This window comes from Pezoporus flaviventris, unplaced genomic scaffold, assembly GCF_033815535.1.
Source record: "Pezoporus flaviventris isolate CSIRO_AGI_PZ_B2104156 unplaced genomic scaffold, CSIRO_AGI_Pfla_v1 ptg000213l, whole genome shotgun sequence".
In the NCBI taxonomy this organism is placed as follows: Eukaryota; Metazoa; Chordata; class Aves; order Psittaciformes; family Psittacidae; genus Pezoporus; species Pezoporus flaviventris.
This window is the reverse complement of record NW_026892761.1, coordinates 639,827-665,401: the sequence shown is the minus strand read 5'-3', so window position 1 is coordinate 665,401 and position 25,575 is coordinate 639,827. Positions and strand designations below refer to the sequence as shown.

At 49.2% G+C, this 25,575-nt stretch overlaps 1 protein-coding gene across 1 annotated transcript in view; it reads right to left on the bottom strand.

The window, feature by feature from the left end:
• CTNNBL1 (catenin beta like 1) overlaps nt 1-25,575 on the bottom strand; it is a 42,664-nt gene that overhangs the window by 6,421 nt on the left and 10,668 nt on the right. The window contains exons 5-13 of the mRNA XM_061441927.1: nt 24,029-24,126; nt 21,954-22,047; nt 21,054-21,145; nt 19,199-19,271; nt 18,866-18,924; nt 18,273-18,421; nt 13,708-13,889; nt 5,054-5,151; nt 3,974-4,054 (exon numbers count right to left, since the gene is read on the bottom strand). Of these exons, the coding sequence (XP_061297911.1) occupies nt 3,974-4,054; nt 5,054-5,151; nt 13,708-13,889; nt 18,273-18,421; nt 18,866-18,924; nt 19,199-19,271; nt 21,054-21,145; nt 21,954-22,047; nt 24,029-24,126 (926 nt within the window). The remainder of the gene's footprint in view (nt 1-3,973; nt 4,055-5,053; nt 5,152-13,707; nt 13,890-18,272; nt 18,422-18,865; nt 18,925-19,198; nt 19,272-21,053; nt 21,146-21,953; nt 22,048-24,028; nt 24,127-25,575) is intronic.

Here is a 25,575-nt window from a genome sequence, read left to right as displayed (position 1 = left end):
ATTCCAGCATCTGCACAACTGGAATTCACTCCAGGTTCTCAAAACTATGGGCACCGGCACGACCTTGCAAGCAAGCTTTTGCCAGTAAAACAAAAATCCAGTTTTATGCAAGGAGCAACCTTCCTCACCCTACATCCATGTCAGATTACAGGAGTCTGATCAAATCTGGTCTCTAAAGCTAAACAACAGTGAGGTTGGCCAGCCAGAGGCTGGAGTATTGTCTGAAGGATCAAAAACCCCACTCAAGGCAGAAGGCAAAGCTGGCACTGCTGAACTACAGCTTACCCTCCCCTCTGCACACAAGCTTGTTGGCTACTCCTCTCAGCAGTGCCAAATTCCTGAACAGAAAATCCTCCACAGGCAGGATTTGACCCTCCAGAGCAGGAAACAAAGCCCGTGTCTGTTCTGTATTCCCATCCCAGCGTGGCGATCACTGGAGCTGGATCCAGGCAACGGCTGTCTTGATTACAGCGGGAAGGCGACAGCTCTAACAGCCCCTCTCGACGGAGAAGCGAGATTATTTTGTACCAGTAAATGAGGCAGATATGAATTAGAAGACAAGCACGGTTCTAAGGTGCCTTTTCACAGCCTTGTTTTTAAAGCCACATCCACCCTGTAAACGCTCATCTGCCTCCAGCCCAGTACCAGTCACCTTTCCACTTTGTCTCCCTTGCAAAGCTGTCAAGGCTCTAACCTCCAAATGAGCGCTCAGATGCCATTTCTAATCTGCCAACAATATGTACTGAGATGCCCCTTGCTGATGGGAGAAGACAGCAATAAGATGGGCTTCTGTGAAGCTAAAATGAGCCTCTCACACTAATGAGGCAGGACTGACAGGCCTCAGGGTATGAAGTAGAGACTCAAAACCTAAACACAGAATGGATCTGCCAATGAGGTAACAAGAGATCACATTTGCTCCACAGAGTCATTGGAGTGGGACCCAAAAGATTCTCATCTTCCTCCTTCCTTATCCTTCACCTTCCCCAGCAGCCACAGCAAGGGTGGGTGCTGGTCAAGAACAAAGGACACCTCAGTGGGTTGGGCAGTGAGGCCCACACAGGTGAGCAGAGAGGAGAAGGCTGCAAGCACCGAGTACAAAACTATTCCAACTTGTCTCTTACACCAAGCGGAGCTTCTCTCCCCTCACTACTCTGGGTCTGCACTACGTGGAGGGGCAGTGGTGCAGCCGTGCTCAGAAGGTGCTTTCACACCTGGACGCAGCTCCAGGCAGCTCCATCCTCCTAAACCAACCCAAACCCTCTTAAACAAACTCCCGTTTCTGCTATCCCAGTGTGTGGACACTGCTCTCCTGCTAGGAGTTCCACCTCTCCCCTTTCAAGGGTGGAATGACTTAACTGTAGCACAATTAGCATGTAATTTGTAAGTCATTACAGCACAAAGTGTCTGGTGAGAATATTTCATGGAATAAACCTGCTGAGCATAATTTTCTGTGGAACTGTAAAACCATGAAACCATCTCCTGCCTTTTCCTGCCACCACCAGAGATCACTGAGGCTATTACTGCCACCTGCAATTATCCCTCCTTCTAGAGGGAGCTGAAAGCACAGGATTTCCCACCTCTTCCTACGGAAAGAATTCAAGAATTTGAGAGGTGGAGGAGGTATCTCCCGGGTTTTGTTAACTAAAAACTCTAAGAAAAGCTCTAAGGCAGGCACCGGGTGTCAAACACACACATGGACTTTGCTCCCGGGTTTCACACGGGTAATGGGTAATTATCACCTCTGATCACTGGAGAATAGATTCCACAGCAGCAAACAAGTGGGTACCACTGAGAAGGGCCCCCATCCCATTCCACTGGCCATATCAAGGATGCAGTTTCATCATGGGTTCCTCCTCAGAAACCCTGGCTTTAGTGATTCTTCCCCTTCCACCCCCAGCTGTCCTCACACCTCCACTGCAGGCTGAAGAGCTGGGCTATAATCCGCAGCACTGAAATAAGCCACACAAAGACAGAAGGAGGAGAACTGCAGGAGCTTCTTATACCAGCTGCACGACCAGAGGTGGAACAGCAGCTGTGATACACTCGGTCCTGCCTTGTGTAATCAGCTTTCACTTCCTGTAATGCCAGACTTACACCAGGATACTCTGCCCTCAGACTGGGATCTCATTCTTGTCAGCGCAGCTGAACCTGTAAAATCTCATAAGGTATCATTTTCCTAGGGGCAGAGAGAAGGATGACTGGAATTTGGAGGTCCTGTGTCCTCTACTGCAAGTAGAAGGTCAAAATCCCCCAGACGCCACAGCAGTTTCTAAAGGACCCAGTGTTCATCCCATCCACTTCAATGATTCATGTGCCACAACAAGAAACATTAAAGTGCTCCATAAATCCTGTCACAGCCAGGCAATGCTGTGATTCAAAGGACAGAATGATGGCTTTTGACTACTTCTGCATGGGGAAAATGCTCAAGCCACTTCAGATCTCGGGAGACCACGTCCCACTGTCCATCTGAGTGCACTACAAAACAAAGCAAATGGCAATTCCAAGAGTTTTCCAAGCCAGAAACAAACCTCAGCACTGTCTGTCATACCCGTTGTGCCTAATACATTGCAGATATGTTTCTGCAAAATCCTATTCTTAGCTCTAAGAGAGGTGAAGAACTCCAGCCATTCCAGCCCACAGAGCCCAGCAGTGGGGCCAAAACACAGTGGTCTTCTTGGATACAGGAGGAAAACCAAAGGTTCTTTAGTTTCTCTTCTCCTGCGCATCAGTAGACATGAATGGGTTCATATTATTAACTGAAGAGCTTCTACACAAGCTTCTTCACACTCAAATTTTCTTCACCCCTGCTTTGTGCTGGCTGTTTGCTACAGGAGTTAACAGTTGCAGAGTGCTCCAGGGTCTTTCTGGATACAGGGCACATGCACTGGCTCAGCCTGTCGCATTGAGGGGCTCCTGTACTGTACTGTAGCTGCCATTACACCACAGGACTTTGGCCAAGAAAACCCATTCCAGTTTTTGAGTTTAGAACCCACACACCAACACTGAAATGGAAAGAACAACTCATTCTGAAGAGATGAACAGAGCACGGAGGGATAGCAGGGAAGGGTAAATGCCACTTTCCTTCAGGCCACTGTTCATGTGTGAAGCTGCAGCTGTGTGTATGGAGCCCGAATGCTAGCAGCAGGCTCACCTCCACCCATCACTCACCCCTGCCTCTCTGAGCAGCAGCAGTGTTGCTCCGATGCCCTCGCAGTGCTCCTGGTGCCGGTGCCGGGGCCTGGCCATGGGCACCAAGCTGCGTGTCAGAGCCTCTCAGGGCTGCAGCCAGTGGCACACCAAGCGCACTGCGATGTGCTGCAGCCGTTACTCTCTGTCAGTGCTAATCAATCTCACACCCTCTTCAGTGCTGATACAGATAATCTTGTGGGAAGGTGGCCAAGCTCGCTAACAGCTCTGCAAGCTGCTTCCTGACTCCAGCAGCTCGCTCACTCTCAACAAGTCTGTTCAGCTTCGGTTCCAAGAAAGTGCTGTGTGGGACCAAGGCTCGTGTCATTCAAATGGCTCACTGCTGGTGTGTGGGGAGCACAGGGAGCTCCCCAGCCTCTGTCTCCAGCCTCCTCTAACTAATCAAAACAGATGCTTCCTCGCAGCTGATCGGAACTCTAGACCAGGGTAGGAGGCCTCGCACATGAGCATGTAATTGTCTCTCTGCATTTCACTTACTCTCCATCTGCCAGACCAAGGAAGATCACAGCCAAGTAAAAATGAAAGCAAACTGCAGCACGCTTAGGCCCTCCTGGTAAAACTCACTGTAAAAGGCCAAGAGTATTTGCTGTAGAGAAGTTCTCAGCCTCTTTTACGTGAGGTTAACTGGAAGCTGGAGAGGAGGGCAACAAGAATAAGGAGCTAACAGCACAGGTATGAGGGCACAGCTTGGAAGTGACCCCAGCTGAGCCACAAGTTCTGTGCAGAGGCATTAGACATGAGCTAGCAAAACTTAAGCAATACATACATGTTTCTCTCCATCAATCTTCTTATCAGCTGCCTGCATTGCATCCAGGTACTTAAAATACAGTTCCATCAGCCTATCAACCTGCAAGGGCAGAAGAGAGAGACCTAAGCAAGAAAGAACAATGCAATCATCCTTAATCCTTCATGCCATTCTGTTTTCCTTCCAGCTGCAGTCTCCACAGAGGAACAGGTGACTGTCACTCACAGGAAGGAACACGTTCTGGAAGGATGTGGTCGGATGAACACAGAGTCTGCAGGCAGCTCAACCCAATCCCCTATCACAGTATGCATTCATCAGCCCCAGCTAAAAGGCAGCAAAGACACAGGGCCCCAGCTCGCTCCCCTGTGCTGTGGCTCTCCCAGTTTCTTTGGTCAGGCTTACATAGGATATACCAGGTATGTTACAGCTTTGCTGCTCTCCTCTGAAGTGGAACTGGAAGCAGTCTGCAAGCGGCAGAACAGGTTATGAAGAAGAACCTTAAAACACGCTAAGTGAGGAGTACTAAGAAACCAGTATTTCCCCAGTGGTGGAACTTACAAACCCCTTGGGATTACTGGTTTGCAAAAGCTGCTGTTTCTGTCTCACAGCTCTTTGATCTATCCACTACCATGAAAGTATTTTGGAACAAATTTCCCAGAGTAAACACCACTGAAGGGACACATTCTAGGAGAAGAATGAGGAATGCTACACGTGTACTACTGCAATCCCTTGACTCCCTGCAAAAGAGCTTCACTACAAACACCAGCACCTTCCCCACTGCCCTGGTTTCAGAGCTGGTGCGATGTGAAACCACGGAATGTGTTACACCATCAGCCTGCAGCAGAGACACAGCCTGGGACTGAGCATCACTACTGCTGTGTGCAAGAGGAAACAAAAGCCCCTGGGATGTGGGAGGCCAAGTGCTAAAGGCACTTCCAGTCTTCCAGCTTCTGGATAACACCATAAATGAGCACGTAAGTCCCTGCAGCAGGTACCACGAGGCTTTTCAGTAGCTCACTGAGTGCAAAGAGGCAATCTGCTGGTACTGAGTATCCTCCCAATCCGGCAGCCCCAGCCTGCAGGCACACACCGAGCACTCACCTTCTCACTGTCATTCTCTGTGAATTTATTCAGTAACCGTGTCCTCTGCTGCCCTCTCAGGTTTCGCAGAAGGGAGGCCAGGATGGAGCAGACATGCTCTGGAGATACAAAATGAAAATTGCATGCTGAGATCAGGAACGGGGGCTCATTTACTCTGTAACATGGCATCAAATTTACTCCTTGCACTCCTGTGTGTAGCTGATGATAAGCAGAACCCTGGTCTCGTCCCATCACTGGCACGAGGAGGCAGAGCAGGAACACGAGGAGCAGGAAGTCTGTCAGGAGGCCAGGCAGCTCCTCAGCCTGCACAGCCCAGGCAGGGATGTCTCCTCTGGTTCTGTGCACTTACTCCTGCCACGCACTGATCACAGCCCTGCTCATCCTCAGTGACCTGGAAAAAGCAGCTCCCATAAAGCCCAGGTTCTGCCCCACTCAGCTCCACAGGCTGCAGGGTTTTAGACCTTATGCTGTAGATACCTCAACAGATTCACAACTGCAGCTTCTCCAAGATGTCCTCATGGAATCTTGCTGGTTAAGACTCATGAAAAATAACGACCATAAACATCTCCTCACCCACGGTGGTGGGGAGGAAAGGGCCTTGAGACTGGGTCCGTTCAGAGAGGAAAACACAGCATGCAGAGGAAAGGGATGATCATCTTCCCGCTGCCAAGCCACGCTAACACACATTTCCATGGTGCTGCCTGGAGCCAGGGGCAGCCATGATCAATGGCACCACGTACAGAGGACAAGTGGCACAGACACATCTGCAGGGAGCCTCCACAGGCAGATGAAGCTGCACAGGCTGCCTGGCCCTGTCCTTGTCCCTGTCCCCTCTCCTCTGTATGCATTATCTGCGCTGTGGCACGGAGCACGCAGGCACCCCTGTTCCATTAGCCACTAACAAATGGGGCTTCCTTCCAGAAACAGATTTCTGCCTGAGGTGGTAGTGATTTTTCATGCACCAAAGAGATGGGGAGGAGTGGGTGGAGAACAGGTTTATGGGTCTGAGAGCCACGGCTGCTCCTGACTGGGCAGCGAACAGGGATGAAGGGTGATGGCTCCAGATCTGCCTGTGGCACAGGAGTGACCACACCACGGAACCACCACCAGACACAGGCTCTACATGAAAAACACTGTAAAAGCCTCCAACGTCCCTGTAAGATCCTGTTTGCTTCAGGTAAATATACAGCAAAATGAAGACTTCTTATTTTAAATCTACTCCAGCAGCAGCTGCTGCTTTAGGAGGCAGCCAGCGCTCTGCATCTCACACTATTCCCCCCAACCTTCTGTTTTTGGAAGCGTTTAGAAGTGTTGACACAGTACTTTAGCAGTCATGTTCTCACCAATGATGTATATTCAGTGCCTTTTTTCAATATTCATTGGAATATTTCTACACTATATTTCACCAGGAAATGCATTTTTGCTTTGCCACCATTCTTGCTTTGGTGCGCACATGCAGGTATTTATCCATGTTTTCAGTAAAACCTTTACAACTACCGAGAAGCCTGGAGCAGCTGACATGGGCTTTTTAAGAAGGAGGTTGTTCTTTCAACACATCACTCCAGAACCCCGGGAGAGGTTCAGCTGCCTCCTCAGGATGCTCAACGCTATTTTGCAGAAATATTTCTAAACGATATAAACCTTTTTATCAGCTTCCTGAAAGAAATGCACCAGTGTGCCCCATCCTGCCCCCCCAAATCCCAATTATGCTCTACTGCAGCTCCTGCCAAGCAAACCCCAACCACCACAAGTCCATCACCACAGCACTTGCTCAGGGTCGGGTCCTCTTCGGAGCAGGGTTAGCAGCTGGTGCTGTTCCTTACACCTGAAAGCAAACCGTGGGGCTGCCCGGCCCTGATCTCCACTGGCAGACAGGCCACAAGCTGGGGCGCTGCCTCGGGGTCCCTGCCCGCCCTGAACGCTGCGGGAGCCCCTCATGATCCTGCCTGCATCCCTCAGCATCCACAGCCCTGCGCAGGAAGTGCCAAGGGCAGAGGCAGGCGCTGCCGCCAGCCCCGCTTCCCAGAAGGAGCGGATCCGAGCGCGCTGAAAGCCAGCGGCACGGAGGCTGCCCCGGAACCACCGCCACGGGAACACCACCGCCTCCCGACTGCGCGGCGCTGCGAGGTCAGAGGCGCCTCTCACCCGCACACAGGGCGGCTCCTGCTCCCCTGCGCCAGCCGCAGCCCGGCCGCCCCATCCTGCCCGGGACAGGCTCACCCCGCTCCCTGGAGCTCTTCCCTCTCCAGACGGGCACAGAGGCTTCAGGATGCAGCCGCGGTTGAACCACCCTAATTAGATCAATCTTGACTTCGGCGGAGGCAGGCTGGAATACAGATTAATCTGTTCCGTGGCTGGCACTGGCAGCTGCAGCAGCAGGAGGTCCTGTCACATCAAGCCACAACATTACCCTCCTCTGCCTTTATTATACTCCCCCCCCCCCTTTATTTTTTACATTTCATTCCATCAGACACCTGCCTCCCAGCCCACTCCCCTGCAGCACTGGTGTAGAGGAGGCCAGCATGCTCCTGGGCATCCTGGTGATATTCTGGTGAACCCAGCAGAATTCACTTCAGAGCCTTCTGTCTTTTAAAGAAGTCTCCAGATAAATTCAAAGCAGGAAAATATGAGGGGAAACAGAGAAAACAGCTCTCATAGAAACTTCTCCACTTCCTAAGCACAAACCTCTGTAGTTCATGCCTCTGCTGGGAAATATGGATGGAGCCCCGGCACATCACAAAGACCAGAGCCAGGAAGGAGGATGCTTGCACCAAGGCCACGCTGCCAAACCTCCCAGGACACGGCCTGCATCCCTCCCAGCCCAAATCCACAGCAGGAGAGGAATACCAAGAGGTGACTTCAGGAGTTTCTCCTTGTCATGGTACAATCCCAGCCAGTAACTCAGCACCACACAGCCATTCACTCACTAAACCATCGGTGTGCTACCAGCATTGCTCTCAGACTGAAGCCAACACACAGTACTGCACCAGCCACGAGGAAGGAGAAAAATAACTGTCAGAGCTGAAACCAGGACCCTCCTCCAGGCTGGTTTGGGATGCATGTGAGGCTCCGACAGAGGGTTTGCAGTGCAGCCTTGTAAAGCTGCAGCAGACTGACTGCTCTTCACTTGTGTTAGTGGAACCAGGGTCACGCTACTGCAGTGGTGCAGCATCTAACAAGCTTACCTGTTTCCACATGCATTAATAACTGCATTCTAACAGAGTAACCCTCTCAAGTATCACAGTATTTTGCCAAGATAAATCTTAAAACACTGACAACAGTAAAACACTGACATTACTGATGGGTAAAGCACGACCTGGAAAGGCCAGAAGAGCTCCATGCACAACGCCCCTGTGACCTGGACCCCACCATCATGCTGAATATAGAACAGAATTCTTTCTGTTGACTGGGAAAGTTTCTTTTTGTGGTGTTCCTGTAGCAGGGAGCACTAATTGAGATAAATCTAACTCTGCCCTCAGCATCATGGCTCACTCCCATCAGATTCCTGTCGCGTTCTGGAGGCTTGACGGTAAAATAACAAATAGGCATAATAAAGCCCTGTTTAAACAGGCTGATGCTTTCCCCAGGTATCCACTTCAGAAGAGCACTGAATGACGTTCCCCTGCGGCTGCCAGAGAGGCCAGTTCAGAGATAACTCTTCATCAGGCCGCTTTCTGTGCCTGCCTTCTCACTGGTCCGGTCTATGCCCGGGGAGCTGGGTCTGCAGCAGGTTCATTCCAGGGGCTTTGCTGCCTGTCAGCATCTTCTACACAGGAGCAGGAGCACATTTACTAAGAAATGGGGTTTCTGCTGTTGCTTTTTACACAGGTGTACAGCTGAGTATCACCTTGTTGTGAGAGGGAGAAGGGACATCACAGCGATAGGAATTCTCATTTGGAAATTGGCTGAACTAATTCTCAGTATCAAATTAAGCATTCCTAAGTAAACCTGACATCTAAGCCAAGAGAAGGCATTTAAATGAAGATGAATTGGACAAACAGCCTTTTGTACCTCATTAGGCTCTCCAAGTGGGCAAAACTAGGCTGGAAATTACCATCCTGAGGAAGCACAGGGGAACCTCCAGCTCATGGAGCAGGTCACAACTGCTGCATTACAGATGCCATTTCAGAGGGAATTTGGTTTTCTCCATCTTTAGCCCACTGAGACTGTTTGAGAGTTTCAGGTTCCAGCTCCAAGAGCTGCTGCAGCCCTGTGGATATGGAGACAAGCTGATTCCCCAGCTCTGCAGCAGCAGTTTTTGGCACAGACATACAGCATCCCCCACATTCAGAGGTCACAACAGAACCATCATTTCAAACCTTACCCTGTATGTACACCAGGAACCACCCAGAGTCCAGCTCCTGCTCACTCCCTGCGGTCACACGCCAGACACTTGATCTCTGCTCCTCCAGCTCAGCTCAGCAAGGCCACCGGGTCCCCGCAGGGTCCCCATCAGGACACCTGAACAGGGCAGATGTCACCATTTCACGTGTCTGGTGCAGCCCCCAGGCTCACAGTGGCCAAGAGCACATCTCCACAGTTTGGCCTCTACCTTCCTACCGGTGCTCACTACAGGTAGCTCTGTTACACAACCGTGTCCTATTGACCACACAGATAAGCCATAAGGAGCGGCTTCAGCCACAGTGTGCTGCACCATGCATGGTGCTCAGCCTTTGGCTTGACACCCCTGGGTCACAACCTGGGGGGGGGGGAAATCACCTCCCTTCACCAGGAGGATTGCCAGAGGCAGACAGTCACAGAAACCAACACCGAGCATCGGGTGGAATGAGACATTGCTGCAGTAATACCTGTGGCTATTTCTCCACCTTCACCTACTCCACACAGCACTGAGGGGACTCTACAACCCCCAACACCATTCCACAGCCCCGCAGTGCAGCCGTGCCCAGGCCAGACTGCTCACCACAGCCATGGGCTGGCTCCCTCCAGGGCTGGGACCTGGGACACTCGCAGGTATTTGGACCCCACAGACCTGAGAAAATTCTAAACCATTCCTGCCATCAACTAAAAATATTTCTGTTTAGAGCTGTTCAGTGCCCCAGGAAAAGGGAAATTGCTTCAAATGAGATTTTTCTCCCAAACCCAACCTCCTCAGATGCAGATCATCATCTGTACAAAGTCAGGCAAAATTCAGGCACAGATAACACGTACGCAGCCAGACACCACCAGCCTGAGCTCAGGCTCAGATCATCCATAAAGATAGTTAAGAATTTTTCCCTCTCTTGTTTCCTAATTACACAGTATATATAAAGCATAAATATGTGCAGTTTGGGTTTAAAATTGTTCCCAGGCTCCCTAGAGGAAAATAATTTTTAAACAGTGACAGTGTTTAAAATGGAGCTAACCAGCACTGACACCTTTACAGGAGCTTTTAAATCGAGAAAAATGCATTACAGAGGAGATATTTTTATCAAATTTAATTTGGATTATAAATTTCTTTAATAAATAAAGCTCACCAAGCCCCAGTGAGAGAGGTTTTTTCCACCAGGGTATTTATTATTTTGCCACATCCGGAACACCGCCCTCAAGACAATAAAATAAACAGTATTTTATAGACTGACTCTTGTATTAACAGCAACACTACCATAAAGACAGACAAGGGGAGTATTTTCCAACCACCACCAGGCACACAGGAAAGATTCAGTGCTCTAAGGACTGAGCACTGCATGAGAAGAGTGTCCCTGCAGTGTAGCACAGCAAAAGCATCCCTGAGCCCTGGCAGTGCAGTACCAGTGGCACTGCTGCTGCTGCTACAGGCGAGGAACACCCAGACCGGCAGTGGGGGGACAGTCTCAGTTACAGGCACCTCTGGCAGGGCCATCCTGTCCCTCTCCCAGTGCTGAATCTCTCAGCATGGCTGTCCTCTAAGCAGGTGTAATCAGGCTCCAAGGTCACCAGCCCATTAAGGACCCCATAGTTGCAGTGTGACCAGGTCTGTGACCCAGTGGCCTTACAGTGCACCCGTGCACAGCACAGCTCCTTAGAACTGCTTTTAACAAATACTGAGGCCTCTGTTACAAAGCTCTCCTGGTTAATCCTGTAAAGGAATCTCTCCTCCACTGGACACGCACAGGAACGCTCTCGCAGGGAAGAGGATCATGCTAATTCATTTTTAATGTGAATTTTCTAAACACTGGGAACACAGGATGAAGTTTTTACAGTGCAGAATGACAAGACTGACCACTGCATCCTTTCTGATAAACAAACAAGAAGGAGAGCTGCAGAAGGAAGCTCCTTCCTAGAATAACACAGCACAGAGGCCATTGACTCAGCCACACCAGCCCCACACCATTCTGCACCATTCCCGACCAGTCAGTGGCTCCTGGAGCTGACAGCACTGCCCTGAGCACAGGGAATTGCTGGGCAACATTTAGCAAAGTAAAACCACACTGTGCTGCTGGACACGTGTCGGGACAACGGCTGCGATGGGCTCCGGGCACCTACGAAACGTCTCAATTAACTCCCTCTTCAGAAATTCAGGGACTCACCTGCCCAGCGATGCAAGACAAAGAAAATTGGACTTACTGCCCCAGCCTTTTAGGGAGAGTTTATTTTAATAAAGCCAATTTCTGGCTTCATCTTGATGTCCTCCGTTTCTTCTGAATACTAAGGAGATGGAGGCACGGCACAGGCTGGATGCATGCATCGTGCTGGTCTCCCACAGGGCACATTTGCCTCTTCTGCTATCACATACACGGGCAGGATCAGGCCTGGCAGAGCTTTCCAGGCTGCTGCCTGATCCTCACAGGAGCCAAGGCTGCACTCAGATGTCATCTGCAGTCTCAAGACTAAGCAGATGAGACAGGGTTTAACCCGCCTTCCCAAACTGGAAATCTAAGTTGATGACATGAGCCACAGGCCCAGATCTTTGCTCAGAGCCTCACGTTCTAGCTCAAGCTTTCTCACAGCAGAATTAAGCAACCTCCTTTTCATGCTGCAAATGAAGATTTCAGAACATCCCCTGAATCCACCATCTGAGCACAACTGGGTATTTTAACACCCAAACCCACGATTTTATTACACCGCCTAGATAAATCAAACCAATCCCTGTCATTTTACCACATACACCTCAGAGCACACAGCAGATTCTATCCCCACCATTACCTGTCTAGGACAAGGCACATGGTCAAGACAGAGGAGGCAACAGAACCACCTCTGTGGCTGCCGCTGCCTTTGGTAGTGGTGTTAGCAGCTCTTAGCCATGGTGCTTGAACCAACAGCACCAGCTCACCGTGGGCAGAGTTTGCCAGAAAACAGCTACTGGCTGGATTTGGGCCTCCTTTCCCTCACCAGCCTGTCCTGGGGGGGAGCAGAACAAGCAGACGAGGTGACCTCTGCAGTGAGGTCCACAAGAAGGGACACCTCCTGCCTCTGCTTTGGGGAACACTGGTTCTACCCAAGCTGTGAGGACAGCTCCACAACAGGACACATGGGGTTACAGCTCCTGTTTTGTTGCTGATTCCTTTCATTTTCCCTTGGTTTGCTGCGAGAGTTAAGGACGGATATGAGACAAGCCTGAGACCCCCTCACGCCTCTCCAGCTTCTGACAACATTCACCCTTTACAGAACTGAGTAATGAACTGACACAAAGCCTCAAGCATCACTGGCAGCATAACAAGCTCATCCCAAGCCACATGCTCAAGAAAGTCCAGACAATGCCAGGAAGATGCTCCAGGGGCTGGAGCAGCTCTGCTCTGAAGCCAGGCTGAGAAAGCTGGGCTGGTTCAGCCTGGAGAAGAGGAGGCTCTGGGAGGTATTAAAGCAGCTCCCAGTGCCTACAGGGGCTACAAGAAACCTGGAGAGGGGCTTTGGCCAAGGGCCTGTAGGGACAGGACAAGGGGAATGGCTTTAACCTGCCAGAGGGCAGACTGAGATGAGCTCTTAGGCAGAAGCTCTTCCCTGTGAGGGTGCTGAGGCGCTGGCACAGGGTGCCCAGAGAAGCTGTGGCTGCCTCATCCCTGGCAGTGTTCAAGGCCAGGTTGGACACAGGGGCTTGGAGCAAGCTGCTCTAGTGGAAGGTGTCCCTGCCCATGGCAGGGGTTGGAACTGGATGAAATTTAAGGTCCCTTCCAACACAAACCAGTCTGGGATTCTATGGTTATCAACAAAATAAAAACCATGACATTACCAGAAGTAAGAGGGACTGACCCTGATTCAGTCCGGCACAAGGTCCTATGGTTAAGACTCCACGGATTTCTGTTAAAGCACTTTTCCAGGGAGAGAGGGGGAAAAAAATAGAAAAAGGGAGGAAAAAAAAAAAGGCAACTTCAAAAGCATGCAGTTTATTTCTGCAATGCTTGATGTTCATTGAGTCACACTTCAGTGCTCAGAGCCATGAAAACACTGCTTTTGAGGTGACATTTGTAGTTGCCTCATTACTCTTTTCAAAGGAGTTTTGCATCAGAGTCAGAGCTTCAAACAACAGACCCTACAGGAGTAAAATAACTTATTACCAGCACATGAAATGGAATTGCCAGAAGTGCTGATATCAGAAGGAAGTGGCAAGCATGTTCCCAGCAGCAGGAGGAGCCCTGAACAGGCAGTGATGTGCTGTTCCCTCCCTGCAGGCACGTATCAGACGCTCACCATCCATCCACCTCCACTACAGCAATAAGGAGGATCTGAAGCACACCCACCTTCGTGTTCCTTTTCAGTTGTTCCAACTTTCTTTATCTTTTTGGGTGATTTCATGAAGAGAGGAAAGATGGTTCTCAGGCCCAGAATGTCAACGAACTTGTGGCAGTTATCGGTGCCCTCTGGTCCGATCATGGCGTGGTCCAGCACCTTCAGGGCACTGCTGCGGGAGATCTTCTTCTCTCTGAAAAGAGGCAGATTGGACTTTTCAGGGACATGAGGAGCTTTGGACCACACTATGTTAAAGAGACAGCATGGAAAGGGAAACAGGTATGACAAGGGAAGTTCAAAGAGCCCAAGCACAAGCTCTATGAAAGATTTTCTTCGAGCCAAACCATTATATTGACAAATATTCTTCTCAGAACTGTGGCTGAGAGTACTCTCTTGGTTATTTCTTTTTTAATGTCTTTTATTTATTTTTATTTTCTATTTCATTTTTATTTCATTTTATATACTTTACTGCTATGGTTTTATTTTCTTATTTATTTCCTGGCTAGGGAAGAAGTTATTTCCTCACCACCCTGCAAACAGCAGCACAAAGCAGCAGCAGAGTTGGGTTGGGTACACAAGGCACATACTGACACACCAAGATGATCAGGATTTAGATCTAGTAATAACTCAATTCAATAAAGCAGTAAGCTTGGTAAGCAGAGCTTGGTGGTCAGCTGTAATGAAGAAAACCCCATCTCCAGAAATCACATGTGGAAGGATGAAGATAGGTTCTGGGCTATTCTGGTTTAATGCAGGTTCAGAATGCTAATGCAACCTGGCTGGTCTAGAAACGCTCTCAAAATGTCCGGTACCTCTTAAGCCAGAAACTGAGGAATTTATAATTCATCCAGGGGAAAAATGAAAACATCCTGGGCAATGGGAACAGAAAAGCAGCCGCTTCCCTTCATGAACCCCTCACAACAGGCAAACTGAGAAGCCTGTGTTGACACCCGGCCCAGAGGGAAGCTGCCTGGCACAGCTGCAGGGCTCCCACTGGCACTGAGCTGTGCTGAAAGCACCGTGTGTTGCTGGGAGCTGGTGCAGCTCAGTTCAACCCCAGAGCGGTGCTGGAGGAAGCTCAGCACCACTCCTCCCCTCCACAGACAGCTAAAAATAAAGTACTTCTGAGGCCAGACAATATGAGAAGTTTTCAGGGGAAGTAGCTGCATATTGATCAGCATTTAGGAAGGTTGCAGAGAGCTGATCTCTGGAATATGCAAAGGTTTAAGTTCAGGCTTTTAGAGATCAATAGCTGCTCGACTGGACTGTCTCCAGTTGATTTTATTTGAAATATTTATTCTTCCGGAGGGCAAGCAGTTTATCTTGGTTTCATCTGTGCTTATTGACGTAACTTTTAGCTGCACACTCATTCAAAGACAAGTACAGGTGAGTGTCACCGGACAGGGAGTGACCTCAGTCTTCGCAGGGGACCCCAAGTTACAACTTTATTTGCTAACCATGGTTTTCGTCCTTTTAATACCCCTACATCTGAGAGAACTCTCTTGGTGCATTTATTTTTTCAAAAAGAAGAGGTAAGAACATTATCTGGACTTTCCACATTAGCATAACACAATTCCCCACTTTCAAAATATCAGATTTCCTGGGAAAGTGCGGCATAAAATGGTTCCATTTAATTAACCACCAGATTTAGTAAAGAGACAGTCTAAGTTTCCACAGGGTCATTAGGAACAGCAGGACAAGAAAACATAAAAGGATTTTAACATCATAAAAAAGCCACCCTGGAATGGCTGGAGCTGAGCTCTGGGGAGCTGGATAGAGCTGCCTGTCCTCACCCTGGCTTTTCTGCACAGAGCAAATGCTTTTCCAGCGTGAAGAAAAGCCACTGAGCAGCCACACAGCCAGACCACGCTGCCCGAGCCGTGTAAATGGCCATGAGCTCCGTCTGCCACGTCCGTCCCTGTGCACACTCACGTGCCCCCAGTTAATAACTGGGAAAGCCACACGTCGTTTTCCCTATGCAACAGGGAATCTTCCCCCGGGAACCGAGCAGCTGCTTCTCCTCCAAACCTTAACACAATTTAGCAGCAAAACCAATGAGCTTCCTGTCACCGTGCGAGGAGCTGACGCCACACGCCTGGGCTTCTCTTTTGGCTCTGTAAGGTAAACTGCAGTTAGGTTACCGAGGCTGAGGGGCTCTGCTCTAAAGACTGCTTCCTGACCTAAAAGCATTAAATTGACTTTTATTCCATGTGACATTTATAAACTTTCCACTGGTGGCTCCCACCTTGATAAACCACCTCATGTTTTATAAAGACACTCCATAAAATAAACCAGCCTCTGCTGCTGCAAACATGCAGACCAAATAATAATATACACCCATGCTCTCCCCCTCCCCTCCAAAACCTCCTGCTTCATTTCTGCTGTCACAGGCCCCATCCTGCTCAATCAGTGCTCAGGACACTGACTGCTATCGACATGCACGTGAAGCCCATCACCCAAACTGTGCTCATTTTCAGGTGTTATCACTATCTCCCATAAACCAGTAGAAGTTCTCACAGTACAACATCCCCTTGTACTATTGGCCACACATTCTAAGGCTCACCATAGCAGCAAACAGCCCTGTTTCCATTACTGCCCACAGGAATCTCTCAAGCCTGCTACCTGCTCAGCTGGAAGATGCTCAACTTCCCTGCAGGTCTGTGGGCAGGTCCATTACTAACAGAACAAGCAGGGCAGATGGATCAGGCAGCATGAGATACAGAATGCCGTGTTCTCGAAGGCAGTAATGGAGATCCCAGCCTGGTATCTTTATTCTCACACAGCTTATCTATCTCCCTTCACATCAATAAACTTTCAACTTTGCTTATTTGTCCTTTCATCTGCAGAGACCACAGTACAATGATTAACCACCTTCAAAGTAACACCAAAAAGTAACAGATCTCTGCCCCCAGCCTTCAGAGGACACCGACAGCAGAGAAAAATACTTGTGCCTTGTTTGTGGGCGAGGTGGTCAATCACAGCAGCGTGGCACTGCTCTTCTGCCTTGGTTATCAGGAGGGATCACGAAGACACAGGAGCACGATACTCCCGTGCAGTCCCAGATGACAACTACCACAGCTCCCTCCCCATGTACAACACCAGCCTGCTGTTCCCAAAGCAGAATTGCTCAAGAAAACTGAGCACCTCAAGGAGCTTTTAAACATCCACCAAGAACACTCCAGTGATAACTGTGCTTAACAGAAGTAACAGCCATCTAATATCTTCTGGCTATTAAAACATGTAAAAAACCCACAAGCAAACACACCACAAACCCTTGCAGAGTCAGTTCTCAGGCACTTGGCTTTGTCTGGTGGTTTGAAAGCTCCAGAAACGTTCTGTGTGTCCTCACCAAAGCGCTGTTTGCTCAAACAGCCAGCTAAGAGCTTCAGCTCTTCTAATCCACATCAGGTAAGTACAAGAGTTAAAATAAACAAGTCCATCAACTGTCAGTACAGCCTGTGCTTATGGGCAGCAGTGATAGAAGCTTCTAGAAAATATTTCACGATTTGTTACCTTTTTTTCCCCACTGTCACTTTACCAACCCCATCCATAGGTCCCAAAGCATTGAACATTGAGGTCTCGGACACTCCTTCATTAGACAAGCTGCTGCTGGCAGTTCAGTCATGCTTTGTCCCTCCTAATCCTTTTGCAACTACTGATGGGGAGAAACGTATCCAGGAAGAAATTTCCCTCGTCCTAATTTTCCAGCTGGGATCCTGGTGCAGAGAGTGGCAAACAGCAGAGCCCAAAAATGGGGAAAAAGCCATTAAAAACTGAATGCTGGTCCCACCCACATGGCAAAAATGCCAAGTCATTAGTTCTGCAAGGCTGGCTTAGCAGCTTAGCGCTCAGGCAGGGGGAGCCTTCCCTCTCGGTCTTAGTTTTGGAGCTTTTCTTTAATTAGCCTCAAGAAAGCCCAGCGTTCCTGTTTGAATAATCCACGTTTGGTTCTTTGTTCAGTTCCCTGCTGCTGCACATGAGCCAGCCGCACGCTGCAGGAACACAGCGCCTCGTGGTGGCATTTGCCAACCAACCCCACAGTCTGGAGGAAGCCAGCCAGCACAGAGGACACCAGACAGGATGGGGCGAGGGTTGAGGAGGAGCTCTGGTGACTCTCGGTGTGACAGGATACACACAAGAGAAACAAATACCTGTGCCCACTTCACAAAACCAGGTTTTGTATCAATACCCCCAAAACCTGGAGGACACAGAGCACAGCAAAGCTTCAACCGGCAACAAAAGAAAAACATTTTCCCTAGACACATCCAAAGGTTCTCCCTCACAGGGGTCTTAAATCCTCAAGGGATTAGTGGCCTGACCCATGGCATTCTTCCACCTGGGGGTCTGCCCCACTGACCTGCACAGTTACTTTCCTGAGGCTCCGTAGTAACCCCTGTTCTTAGGAAACAGGGCTAAAGACAGAGTGGAGCTTATGTCTGAGAAGGTTTGACATACATGTTGGAAAGACAGACAAATATGCTAACAGAAGTTTTAGAAACAGAAAAACACAACTATCTAGCCAGAACGCGTGTTGGCATGTCAAAGGCAGGCAAGAAAACCACAGTTGTGTGGGTACCTCAGCATCAGGTTCATCAGCTGTAGACCCTCGCCCTTCAGGAAGCGATCCCGGTTGGAGCTGAGCATTAGGCAGGAGCAAAGGGAGTCAAAGAGGTTCTCCATCATTTCCTGTTCTTCAGCTGTACCAGGGTTGTGTCGTTTAAACACCTACATGACAAAGAAAGCAGAATTACCTCAAATGGAGGGCCCACTGTGGTGCACACCATTGTAGGGCACATGAACATCTTCTATCACAAGCCCTCAGCATCTGATGTGCCCAAGCCAGCAGTCGCACCCATCATCAATGCACTCCCTCTTGTAACTCTGCTGCCCTGATCCCTTACTGACTAATGTGTGACTTAAAGACCATACAAGCCTTCAAAGGGAAAGGCAAATTCACCACTGGCAGTTCACAGAAGCACATGGATAAGCTCATTACCAGAGAGCCCCTGGCCGAGTGACTCAGGGACGATGCCACCAGTAAACAGAAAGCACAGCAGTGCTTCAGCATCTCCTGCCTGCCACGGCAGTGCTACACCCAGAGCCTGCTCCACCTCCTCCCACCCAGCCCAGGAGCCTCCAACGCGGAGAGGACGTGTGTGAATTACTCACGGATAACTGCTGAAGCAGCACATCGATCCCATCCAGCTCCCCAAGCAATTCTCTGTTGTCTAGACGGAGGTGGGGGGAAGGGGAAAAGAGAGAGAAAAATGAAGCTAACTGTCAGATTTTACAGCCATCTAACACTGATACATCAGCAAACAAAATCAATACGGCTTGACAGAGTACAAAAGCCGCAGAGAAGGAGAGGATGCACGAGTCTGCAGGAAAGCACAGCACAGGAAGAGCTCAGCAGAGGATGCCAGAGGCAGAGGAGGGCTGCTGTGGTCAGAGAGAAGCCTGACTCCCACCCTACTAGGATACTGATACCAGGGCACATCTCACCATCGTTATTCTGGAGCAGGATAGCCAGCACCTCACTGCAGTACAGCTTGTTGGCGTCAAAAGGCATCTTCGCCTGTTGATGAAGGAGGAACAAGAGACCCATCAGGGCACAGCTCCGCTTCACTGTCTTCAAGAACACATTAATCAAATCCCCAGGTGTCTGGGCGACACTTAAACCAAATACAGTGAGAATATTGCAGTATGGCCGTGACAAAGCAGCAATGACTGCCTCCAGGCTGGGGGTGTGCTCACACACAGGGGTAGCAACAGCTCTGATCCCTCCCCTGCTGTCCTACAGGAGTAGGTTTGACCAAGTTGGCTCACACCCCCCAGCACAGTATAACCATGAGGTTATATGAACATGTTGGGCTCATCCCTATTCTGAAAGGCTGCACTGTCACCGACACCTGAATTTCAGACTATACCTCACAGTGACACAAAATAGAAACTGCAGAGTTTGACAAGGGTCCTGATGTCCCAGTCACTGAACACAGGGTGGGTTTAGCCTGCACAGTCACAGCACTTCCATTTCCTTCGCTCCCTTCATAACTCAAATATGTTAAGAGAAATCATAATGAAACCAAACTGCTGAATTTGAAGAAAAAGCGAGGATGCCTTCAGAACCACATCCTGAACAACCTGAACATCCATTTCTGGTGGCACCACACTGAGGAATCCAAGCTGTGGTTATTCTGCTCTCCACAGGTCCTCAGCCTTTCAGCTGCCAGTGCAATCATGAGGCTGGCAGCAGCACAGACCTTCCTGAACTAAAATTACCTTCACTTTCAGGGTTTTGAGCAAAAGGAATACAATTATGCTAGTACCTGTAGTGAGAAATTATAGGTTATTTTGGCTAGCAAGTACACGAGGTACACAGAGGGGTATCTGCACATTTACAAAGCTGAGGAAGTATTTCTGTGAATCAGAGGCCTTTAACCATAAAGACGTTAAAATATAGAAGTGCCAAGGCCTTACTAACAGGGTTAGGAAAGGTCAGAATCTGTTTGCTCTATTTCCCTCCCTAATTCTGAGACAGCTGAACTGTCCATTCCTTTCCTGCAGGATTTTCCAGGGAATGTTTAGGCATCTCTTTACACAGGACAGAGCAGCTCACTTTGCAGCTCACTGCCATAGGATGCGAAGAGTACTGAAAAGTCATTTTGAATTCAGAAGGCAATTAGAGGAGTTCAAAGAAAAAGCCACCAGCAGCAGTTAAACAAAGGCACCACTTGAAACCCAAAGAAGTGTTAGAAACACAGAAAGCACAGGCATGAAGTGTTCTGCAATAGTTCCCCCGCTCACTGGTTGTCAGCTTTTATATCCCTACAAATCTCAGCCACAGACCAGAAATCCACCATACAGGAATCAAACCAACAGAAAAGAAATGCTGTAAGACATCAAGACAAGATGCAATCATGTTCATTTAAACTAAACCACAGAGGACACAAACACCGATTTTTGCCTTGCTGTCCTTAGCTTGGCTTCTGTAACACACACACACACACACACACAACTGGCTTATTTTACTAACTGGTTTGGAGGAGGAAGGCAGGCACTGGGAGAGTTCTGGCACTACTGGTGCTTGAGGTAAGGAACATGGTGGTACTTACACATTGAGCCAACTCCTTCAGTTTTGCTGGTTCACAGTAAGTCAAAAGGGACATGTCCCAGTTTGAGGCAAGGTTTGAATTCACTGTATTCACAAGTGTTAGAACTTACTACAGAGATTACCTGCACAAGCAGAAGAGCCCCAGACAGTCTTGGGCCTTTCAGTTGTGCCAAGCACCGTGTGGATCACAGCAGCTTCTGGTTTTTATTGGGCTATCTCCCACATGACAGGGGAAGAGGAACTCACCTTCAGCCTCTTGAGCAGCCACTGCATGAGGCCCTGCTGTGCAGCCTCTGTGCACATCTCCGGACGGAACTCTGCCATGTTCTCAACGATGGCTGAAAAGAAAGACACAGAACACAGGTTCCCACCTGCAGCTCTGGCCTGCGCCAGCTCTGCTTTGCTGGGGTTGCACCACTCTCCTCACATCTTGCTCCAAAAACCACCTTTGTGTTGAGTGAGACTTAGGCTGAGTTGTACAATACCCTCTGTTTTCACACTGCCCACACAGCCCATCCTCAGTGTGACACCAGCTCCTACTTGAAGAAGCCCAAGACACTTCCCAATTCTCACTGCTCAGAACTAAACTAACAGGAACAGCAGCAGTAAAACTTCCAAACCTCATGTTTCCAGTCGCCCTCCTTCTTCCAGTCCTCGGGAGATGACAGTCTCAAATTATGGTCTAAATGCTAATAACAGGCACATACTGCAAAGCAGTTACTGTGCTGTGCTGAGACCGGGGAGAGGTAATGATGTACTTCCAGGAAATGCAAATGTTTTACTATTTGGAAGTTAAATATATTGCTAAGACATAAACAGCTCTTGCAACAGAATGAGTAGAGCTCACAGCAAGAACACAGTAAATACGGGGGCCGTGGAGATCTCCTGGTGCAGCTTGAGCTGTGCAGCAGCACCTCCCTGTGTACCCGCTTTGGGAGGAGGCCCCTTACCAGCAGCCAGGCACCAAACACTGGCACAGGGGACAAGGCTTTGCCACAAGCTTCAGTTGTGCTTGAAAAGCTGCACTGGGTCCTCAATGGTAGTGCTGGGCAATTCAGAGGGGAAGGAGGGAGGGAAGGAAGGGGAGGGATAACCCACCCCCTTTGTACAACATCGAGAAAGAAGTGACTGGCAACAGCCACTTACCCAGTGTGTTGTGGACACCATCAGCTTCCTCCTTCACACTTTCATCCAGGCGCTCCAAATTCTGGACCAACAAGGCCACAACCTGGCCCTCCACCTGAACACCAGGGAAAGAGAAAAGAGGTGACTGAAAAAAGAGGAAGATAAAGGAGAGAGAATGGGGGTTAATAATAAAAGTCAATAAGCTGTACTGAAGCATCCTGCCAGGCATGAGCAGAAGGCATTAACAGTCTTGCTTTAAAATCTCCAAGGAAACAAAGGAATCACTGAGTAGATCTGCTGCTGTGTTTGCCCTAATTAATTAAACAACTTTTGTGTTTCAGATTAAACAGGAAAACATCTGGAGGAAAACATGCACCTCGTCACAGTCTTATTTCCTGAGCCAGCCTGATTGATTCATAATCCCTCGCAATGCCAAGTGGGAGGTGCTATGGGCAGGCTGGCAGCCCTTTGAGCAGCTCCATTTCCACTGGTCACACTGGTTTGCCCTTATTTCTGTTCTATCTTCCACCTTAGGGGGTACAGAAACCTGAAGGACTGATGTTTACACACACAGCCTCAAATCCAGAAGCTGAATGGTCCCCAGTGGAAGCCTCCCTTGGTCTGAGCAAGCTGAACGTTCCAAGCAAGCCAATGAGACCCAGAGATCAACATCAGGAGCAGGAACCCACACCTGCAGGTGGGGCCTCCTCCCCAAAAGACATCACAAGTAGTAAGTGTGCTTTTAAGGCTGCAATTGCGCAGAGTCCACCCTGACTTTGGCTAACGTTCCATTACAGACATGAGCTTGGGAGAGTTAAACAAAAAAACATTTCCCATTCTAACTACTAGCTTTGGGCCCACTGAACACACAGAAGCAGTACAAGTATCAGCTGGTGTGGAAGGGAGTGCAGCAATCTTCCCAGATCCCTACAGCATTACACCCACTTTCTTCAAAGAAAGAAGAAGTCACCTCAAAAGTAGAGATCTAAACATTTCTCCCAAGATATGCCTGGCCTGTTCCTTTCAAAGAGGACAATAAAGCCTCTAGAACTTGGCTATTATCAATGACAAGGGAAACAAAGAAGGAACTTCACTTGATTTACTACCTTGCTGCACATTTTACAGAAAACGTCTTCTGCAGCAGCCCCTCTCCATCTCATCATCCGCAATCTGCCCACGAAGGAGGGTAATTACAACAGCCCAGAGGGCAGCTGGAGGAACACAGCTTGGGGCCACCGCCTTTAGCCTCTGGAGGTAACACCACAGGGACTGGACACAAAGGATTGTAGAACAGAGCAGCCAAACAAAGCAAACAAAGAAAACCCCTAATTCCCACTCTCCCAATTTCAACATGATAGTTTATAGAACAAGACACAGCCATAGGAATTCAGACAAGCAGCACCAGCCAGGAGGAGCTGCCTAAAGGCAGGACCCACAAATCTCAGGCTTTGGGGGGGCAACACTTCTCCAGAGGGCATCCTCCTCCTGCATCCAGCCCAGATGCCAGAAAAAGGGGAAGTCTCCTACCACAGAGGCCAAGAGGCACTCCAGAGGGTTAACCAGGCAGGAGAGTGAGCCATGCAGCCTCTGCCACACATAGGTTGTCTAATCTCTGCACCAAAAAGGATCATGGCCTCTGAACCCTCCTCTACCTGTAAAATGCATTCCCCTGTTAAATGAAAACTTGTACTTCTTGTTAGGAAAACCACACACCCTCCCTATAACAAGACGTTCCAGCTCAAGCACAGATCAGGGGTTTGAAACAGGAGTTCCTGGGTAGAAGGCAACTGACTCCTGTGCAAGAAGCCAGACTGAAAGCTCACGGTGGCCCCGTTGTCCTTCAGATAAAGATCAGAGCCCTGCCATGAACTTCAGCTTTTCACGGGTGAACAGGTCACCCCTTCCCCACAAGAAGGAAGAAAAATGCAAATGAAGCTCAGCAGGACACAGTCCAAGGCACAAACATCACTTCAGGCTCCCTCCCCACACAAAACAATCTCCAGCCTACGCATGTTTTGCAATATGAGCGTGTTCCTTCCAAAAAGGAGTGCTTCAGCAGACGTCAAGCATTGACATTCCTGGAGTTCACAACTTACCAAAGCGTCTATGAGGACTTCAGCTCCTTCTTCACTCTCATGGAGAGTATCAATGTCTGTCAGCTCTTGAAGCAAGTCTACCACTGCTATGGAAACATGTGCCAGGCGTTAAGGACAACTGACAAGAGGGGCAGACATGTAATATCTACGGCAGATTGCTCTTGTTTCAGCATGCTCCCAACAGGATCCAAAACAAGTGGTAACACTGCAGCAGTGGGCACAGGAACACAAGAGCCAAGAGCACACAGAATGCATCAGCATAGTCCTTGAAAGCACCAAAGCCAGGCATCCCAACATTTAGAGTGGTAAAGCCAGATGTGATTGTGCTCACTGCATCGGGCAACCTTGCTCTTTCCTTATTATGCTCATTTTTTCAGACCAAAACTGCGAGCACTGGTGTAACCAGGGACCATCCTGCACTGTCAAGACTGAATGTAAGCAGAGAAACGAGTTCAATAACCTGATTTGAGTGTCCTGCTCTCAGCAAGCTCCTCACTAACCCAGCAGGATGCGCCCAACGCAGCAGCTGCAGGAGCACGGCCCTCCCCCTGCCCAGCCCAATGGGGACAGCACGCTCCTCTCTCCATGGAGCTCATGGAACAGCACAGCTCCTGCCAGCCCCATTCCCACTCATTAACTCTGGGCTACATAACACAGTTCTACGAGACACTCTGCACCTCATTAGACCCTCTTCCCTGTGCTCACAGACACACTGATCAATCCTGCCTGAGCCCCGCTGGGGCAGAACCACAGACACAGCTTTCAGCACGTCCTCAGCACAGCTCAGTGATGAATGCCTTTAGAGGGCCCAGGCCAAGGATCCTCCCGGTCCTTCTGTCTGTACATTTGCTCAGAGACAAGCAGTGGTAGAGAAGCATTTTCATACATCTTTTCTTCGCAAGATGTATGAAATCTCAGGACTCATGAAATCTCAGGGAAGACTCACTGAGAGCTGCCTGTCCCAACCCCAAGTAACCTGTATCTAGGTGCTGCAGAAGACGTGCAGCAGCACCATCACCACTGTCTTTAACCCCTCCTCAACCAAGTCAAAGCTATCTGTGCATTTTCTTGATGCACAGGACATGTCTTGATGGACAACAGAGCCAGGCTCTTCTGAGAGAGCTCAGCAAAGAGCTCAGCAGGCTTCTGGGAGGGAGCTTCTGTGGAGGCTTCCAGTGAGAGTATCTGTTGTCCTCTAAAATTTAGGAGATAGAAAAGCAAAACCTCACTTGAAGCTTTCCTGTCTTTCATGACTAAATCTTGCTGGCAATCATCTTTCATTCACTTGTGCTGTATAAAACTGCACAAATCATTCAGCAGATTATTTGCTCCCCCTGGACATTGCTTTTGTCTCCTTGCATTAGTCCCTCAAGCCACCACATTTAAATTGCATCCGAAGAGCCATTTGTTTAGTTCTCTCCTTGAAGAGCTCATTTTTAAAATGCTTTTCTATTTGTTTTAACAAAAAGTCATTAGAAAACTTGAGCTGAATCCACTGAGCTTTGTCTGGATGCTCCACCTGACGGCGTTTGTACCCCGAACACAAG